Source organism: Amphimedon queenslandica, unplaced genomic scaffold (assembly GCF_000090795.2).
Source record: "Amphimedon queenslandica unplaced genomic scaffold, v1.1 AMPQUscaffold_11840, whole genome shotgun sequence".
Classification (NCBI taxonomy): domain Eukaryota; kingdom Metazoa; phylum Porifera; class Demospongiae; order Haplosclerida; family Niphatidae; genus Amphimedon; species Amphimedon queenslandica.
Window position 1 is genome coordinate 1,688 of NW_003547920.1, and position 6,350 is coordinate 8,037.

General features: G+C 28.9%; 1 protein-coding gene across 1 annotated transcript in view; it reads left to right on the plus strand.

Moving 5' to 3' along the window:
• LOC105315081 (putative ankyrin repeat protein RF_0381) overlaps positions 1 to 6,350 on the plus strand; it is a gene marked incomplete at its 3' end in the record, with an annotated part of 11,898 nt that overhangs the window by 1,029 nt on the left and 4,519 nt on the right. Inside the window, exons 2-17 of the mRNA XM_020004930.1 lie at positions 535 to 636; positions 683 to 781; positions 1,348 to 1,449; positions 1,493 to 1,591; positions 1,743 to 1,844; positions 1,898 to 1,996; positions 2,111 to 2,212; positions 2,257 to 2,355; positions 2,452 to 2,592; positions 2,646 to 2,744; positions 3,265 to 3,366; positions 3,415 to 3,513; positions 3,781 to 3,879; positions 3,931 to 4,029; positions 4,405 to 4,506; positions 4,551 to 4,655. Coding sequence (XP_019860489.1) covers positions 583 to 636; positions 683 to 781; positions 1,348 to 1,449; positions 1,493 to 1,591; positions 1,743 to 1,844; positions 1,898 to 1,996; positions 2,111 to 2,212; positions 2,257 to 2,355; positions 2,452 to 2,592; positions 2,646 to 2,744; positions 3,265 to 3,366; positions 3,415 to 3,513; positions 3,781 to 3,879; positions 3,931 to 4,029; positions 4,405 to 4,506; positions 4,551 to 4,655 — 1,602 coding nt within the window. The remainder of the gene's footprint in view (positions 1 to 534; positions 637 to 682; positions 782 to 1,347; positions 1,450 to 1,492; positions 1,592 to 1,742; positions 1,845 to 1,897; positions 1,997 to 2,110; positions 2,213 to 2,256; positions 2,356 to 2,451; positions 2,593 to 2,645; positions 2,745 to 3,264; positions 3,367 to 3,414; positions 3,514 to 3,780; positions 3,880 to 3,930; positions 4,030 to 4,404; positions 4,507 to 4,550; positions 4,656 to 6,350) is intronic.

The window sequence follows — 6,350 nt, forward strand, 5'->3', positions numbered from 1 at the left end:
GACAACTCTTGTGGGGCTCTGGGTAGTAACCGAACTTAGGACCTTGTAATAGCAGATGATCAAACCACTCACGTATATCTGATAGTTTTATTATTATTATTATTATTATTATTATTATTATTACTATTATTATCATAAGACACACACTCCACAAATCAATAGACCAAGAAAGAAAAACAAAGGAGAGGAAAACCCCTATGGGGAAAAAAGGAAGAATTAAGAAAAGAAATAAATCTTATTATTATTATTATTATTATTATTATTATTGTTATTATTATATAAAATAGGTTAGATTAAGCTATGAAATAAGTTAAGTTGCACAAAAGAGTGGTTTATGTAAAGGCCCATGGTTCAAGATCATACTGGAAAGGATTGGGATCCCTGTGATGATGGATTGCACTCTTTCTATGACATTACTCAATTTATTATTGTTTTTTAAATAACATCAAAACAATAACAACAACAATTATAGCAACACTAAAAACAATTTTATTATTATCATCATCATCATCATCATCATTATTATTATTATAGGATGGTAAAACTCCACTTCACTATGCTGGTAAATCTGGTAAAGCTGAAATGATTGAGTTTTGGATCATAAAAGAAGATTATGATGTGAATGTTTTTGATAAGGTAATCCATTTCAAATTATCAGCCACTTCATGTTCATTTTATCTAGAGAAACAGAACTCCATTGTTTAATGCTGTTAAGAGTGGTAGTATTGCAGCTGTCATTATTCTATTAACTTATGGAGCTAAAACTGATGTTGTGGATGAAGTAAATTAAATTTTACAAAAATAATTATGCTAGATGTTTTGTTGATGAGTTCTACAATGCTGGTACCTGTAATGCAGCAGAAGACATTGCAGCGGAAGACCTTGAGAATAGGCTTTAAAATTTCATTATGGTTCAGCAAACTTTCTTTTTATCCTTTTTTATCTACATGGTCTTCTATCAAGAGGATATATCTAATTTGTAATGAATTTACAGTTAGTTTTAGGTCAAATGCTTTGAAGACTAATTCCAACTTGTAGTTGTAGCTTTTATACCTTAGCCTTTTGGAAGGGATTTAAAACTTGACAATGTGGGCCCCTTTTAAAGTTTGATATGAATGAGCTAGGAGCAAGTCACACAGAAATGCTATATTTGGGGATTATTGGAGCTTCTTAATTTGTTGCCTTCAAAAGTTCTTTATTTATTAATATTGCTGAAAACCAAATAAAAGATTCAAATTCTTTACTTAAGAATTAAATTAATGATAGTACTGAAATAGACAAAATATAAATTGAATAGCCTCACTTCAACCTTATAGACATTCAGTTAGATCATATTATTCACAATAGGATGGTGTAACTCTACTGCATTGTGCTGGTAAATCTGGTAAAGTTGAAATGCTTGAATTTTGGATTTCCAGTGGAGATTATGATGTGAATGTTCAAGATAAAGTAATTTATTCTACATTATCAGTCACTTAAATTCTGATTATAGTGGAAAAGAACTCCATTGTTTAATGCTGTTAAAAGTGGTAGTATTGAAGCTCTTCTTATTCTATTAATCAATGAAGCTGGAACTGATGTTGTGGATAAAGTAAGTAAAATTTTAAACTTAATGTGCAAAATTTACTATTAAACATTTGTACATTGCTACCTTTGTTGATTACTCATTGAGTGATGTAAATCTATGATAAAAATAAGCAGGTTCTCCTGTTTTGAAAAATTTTTTGTTATAATTATTGTAGGATGGTAAAACTCTATTACATTGTGCTAGTGAATCTGGTAAAGTTGAAATGCTTGAGTTTTGGATTTCGAGTGGAGATTATGATGTTAATGTTAAAGACAAAGTAATTCATTTTGAAATTATCACTGAGTCATTTTATTTTTGTTGTTTTTATAGAAGAATAGAACTCCGTTGTTTAATGCTGTTAAAAGTGGTAGTATTGAAGCTGTTGATATTTTATTAACTAATGGAGCTAGAGCTGATGTTGTGGATGAAGTAAATATTTTTTTATATGCAAAATTAATGTAATTATATATAACTACTATTTGATGGTGTTGATTACTCAATGTTTGCATGGCATTTAAACAAAGAAATATTATTTTATTGTAGGATGGTAAAACTCTACTGCATTGTGCTGGTGAATCTGGTAAAGTTGAAATGTTTGAGTATTGGATTGAGAGAGGCGATTATGATGTTAATGTTAAAGATAAAGTAATTTATTTTATAATTATCAGTCATTTTATGTTGAGTTGTAGAGAAAGAGAACTCCATTGTTTGATGCTATTAAGAGTGGTAGTATTGAAGCTGTTGATATTCTATTAACTAATGGAGCTAGAACTGATGTCGAAGATACAGTAAGTTTCATTGTAACTGAATAGTTATAGAAGTGTTAATTTTAGCATTTTTATGCTGAGCAGAAATTATAATGTGTTCATGTGCATCATTTGTAGCATAAGGATCATGTGTTTCTTAGCTCCTGTTCACAAATCAATGAAGGTACTCCATTACACTGTGCTAGTGAAACTGGTAACAATAAAATTATCGAATTATTAATAACTAAAGGAAAGGCTGATGTGAATGCTGTGGATAAGGTAAAGTTATTCGATAATTGTTTCTAATTGTGTCATTTTGTGTTGTATTATAGAACAACAAAACTCCATTGTTTAATGCTGTTAAGAGTGGCAGTATTAAAACTGTTGATATTTTATTAACTAATGGAGCTAGAACTGATGTTGTGGATGAAGTAATATTTACTTGCTAATACTAGCTAGTGTTAATTACTCAATTACACCTTTTAGCGGGACATTTCGGAGGGAGTTAAATTTGGCGAATTGCTAAATTTTGGTAATTGGAAAATTTTAAATTAGTGAATTTGTGGCTATGTGCATTTGAGCATGTGCATAATGGCTCAAATTGGCAGATTTTTATTTTGGCAAATGGTTATCAAATGCCAAATTTGCCAAATTAATTCCCTCCTAAATTTCCTGCTTTATGGTACATTCCATCACATAAATAAGACTGGCCTGTTTTTGTTTAGAATGATACTACTTTTACAGCTTGAAATTTTTGATGGTCGTAAATTTTGCCAAGTTTGTGATTATTTCAAGATTTGCAAAAATTAATTTAGATAAAGGGAAGTGCAAGATGGTAGATAGTAAAATTTCACAAAAATTAAATCCACAAAATAAATTTTTAGGCAAATTTGGGAAATTTACGTCCCTCAAAAACTTTGCACTATACGGTATTGTGGTTATTGTTCATAGGATGGTGGAACTCTACTACATTGTGCTGGTGAATCTGGTAAAGTTGAAATGCTCGAGTTTTTGATTAAGAGAGGAGATTATGATGTGAATGTTTTAGATGAAGTAATTTATTTCAAACTATCAGTCACTTTATGTTGTATATTTATATAGGATAACAGAACTCCACTGTTTAATGCTGTTAAGAGTGGTAGTGTTCAAGCTGTTGATAAGCTATTAAATAGGGGAGCTAGAACTGATGTTGTGGATACAGTAAGTTTAATTGTGCTATATGCACTAAAAAGTTAGGGAGGTGTTATTTTATGGGTGACAAAAATTAAAATGTGCTTATGTGCATCATGTGTATAGGATCATGTTTTTCTTAATTCTTGTACACAAATCAATGATACTTAATTTTGGTGTCCTTAAATGTCCCTTGAGAGGTAATATATTTTAATCATTGACTTATAATCATTAAATTACACAGCCATCATTGAAATAAATTTATTCAGTCTTTAATTTTTGTATTATTTATAATAGAAGAATGGCAGCACTCCATTGCACATTGCTGCTGATAATGCTAAAATTATTGAATTATTAATAACTAAAGGAAATGCTGATGTGAATGCTGTGGATGAGGTAATGTTATTAAACAATCATTTTTGTATCATTTTGTATTGTATTTTTAAGGATGACAAAACTCCATTGTTTCATGCTGTTCAGAGTGATAGTATTGAAGCTGTTGATATTCTAATAACTAATGGAGCTAGAACTGATATTGTAGATGAAGTAAGTAAAATTCTAATTAATTTTATAATTAAAGTATGCTGAATAAGTAAATTATATGAGAGGATATTGCATATGGCTTTTGCACTGCCTAAATAGAACAGTCACAAGTGCAATATCCATCAGTAGCTATAACTCTCTGGCCCCTGCAGACTCATATTAGAAATACTAGGGAGGTAAGTATACAGGATACTATGGATAAAAAAAACAACACTACAGGAGCCAGTTTGAAAGCTATCAGCTGCCATATTCATGGGTACATGTAACACTTGTAGCTATGGTTGAATATGCATGGTTGATTATGGGAATCCCAAAGTAGGCCTGTCATATTCACTATAAGTACATACTACATAATTGTTGTAACTATAATTATCATAGAATGGTGAAACTCTACTGCATTGTGCTAGTGAATCTAGTAAAGTTGAAATGCTTGAGTTTTGGATTAAGAGAGAAGATTTTGATGTGAATGTTAAAGATAAAGTAATTTTTTTCAAAATTATAAGTGACTTTATGTTGTATTGTAGAAAAATAGAACTCCATTGTTTAATGCTGTTGAGAATGATATGATTAGTATTGAAGCTGTTGATATTCTGTTAACTAATGGAGCTAGAGCTGATGTTGTAGATAAAGTAAGTTCTTTAATCTATATACATGTATACACTAAAAAGTTAGAGAAATGTTAATTAATATGGTTGATCAAAAATTAAAAATTAATATGTTTATACATGCATCATGTGTGCTTGAGTAACATAAGGATCATTAGTTACTTAACTCCTGTATACAAATCAATGATTCTAGGAGTCCTTAAATCTTACAGAGGTGATTGACTCATACTCACTAACCTACACACCCAATCATATAAAAATTTTGACAGAACTTATTTAGCTTAATTACTGTAACAATTATTTATATAACAGGATGATGATAGCACTCCATTGCACTGTGCTTCTGGAACTGGCAACAGTAAAATTGTCAAATTATTAATAACTAAAGGAAGTGCTGATGTGAATGCTGTAGATGAGGTATAGCATCATTTCTAATTGTTTCATTTTATGTTGTATTTATAGGACAATGAAACTCCATTGTGTAATGCTGTTAAGGAAGGTAGCATTGAAGTTGTTGATATTCTGTTAACTAATGGAGCTAGAACTGATGTTGTGTCTAATGTAAGTAAAATTCTACTTAATTTTTTAGATAAGCATAGTTTCGCTTGATACTACCTAATTATTCCATGTATTTCTTGCACTTTTTATGTGTACTTGTAATAAATGCTTGTATTGCCCTTCATCATATAACTTTATTTGAATTCACCTGATCATTTTCACCTGTTTAATTAATTTATACTATTGTCTATTATATTTATTTTTTGACTTGTAGCTTTTTGGCTACATGTCCATCAGGTTCTTTTTCTTTTTTTGTTTTACCCTTGCTCCTATTTCCTTATACCTGTAAAGTGTTTACAAGAGTACATAATATTGTACTCTTGGTGTTTACTAATAATTATTATTATTCGCCTATTTTTGTACCATTTAACAATAATAATAATAATAATTGTGTTTGTTTATTAGGTTGTTCTCAGGTTTTGTCATAATACTACTACTACTACTACTACTACTACTACTAATAATAATAATAATAGTAGTAGTAGTAGTATTAATGCCACTTATCTTTTCAGTAGTATGTAACATCATTCTGTGTTTATAACTATCATCATTTATTTATTATTTCATTATTCACTTCTCATCATGTTTTATAAGGATTTGTTCTTTTCAAAGCTGTTACCTTAAGGTTACTTTTAAATGCAGGTACTATTAATTGCGAATTTTGCGTTTGGGTTAAAAATCGCAATCATTAGTATGTGCAATTACTAATAATGACATCATAATGCCATATAACTATAAGTAATAATTACTTAATCGCAATTTTTAATACCAGCAAAATCTACCTCGTGCTAAAATTACAAAATTTAGTACCCGCAATTAAAAAAGTCACTCTAAGGTATTCTGCTTTCATTGATCTACTAGTTGTCTTATTTTGTGATTTTGATTCTTTTTTCTTTTTATAATAATAATAATAATAGTAGTAATAATAATAATAATAATAATGATGATGATGATATAATATATAATAATAATAATATATAAGTGTATGCATTTCAACCTGTTTTATTTCTAACTATTGTACTTTTTAATAATGGTAATAATAATAATAATAATAATAATAATAATAATATTGATAATAATAATAATAATAATAATAATATAATAATAATAATAATAATAATAATTACTCATTGATGTACCGTATAGGAGGATTTGTTGACG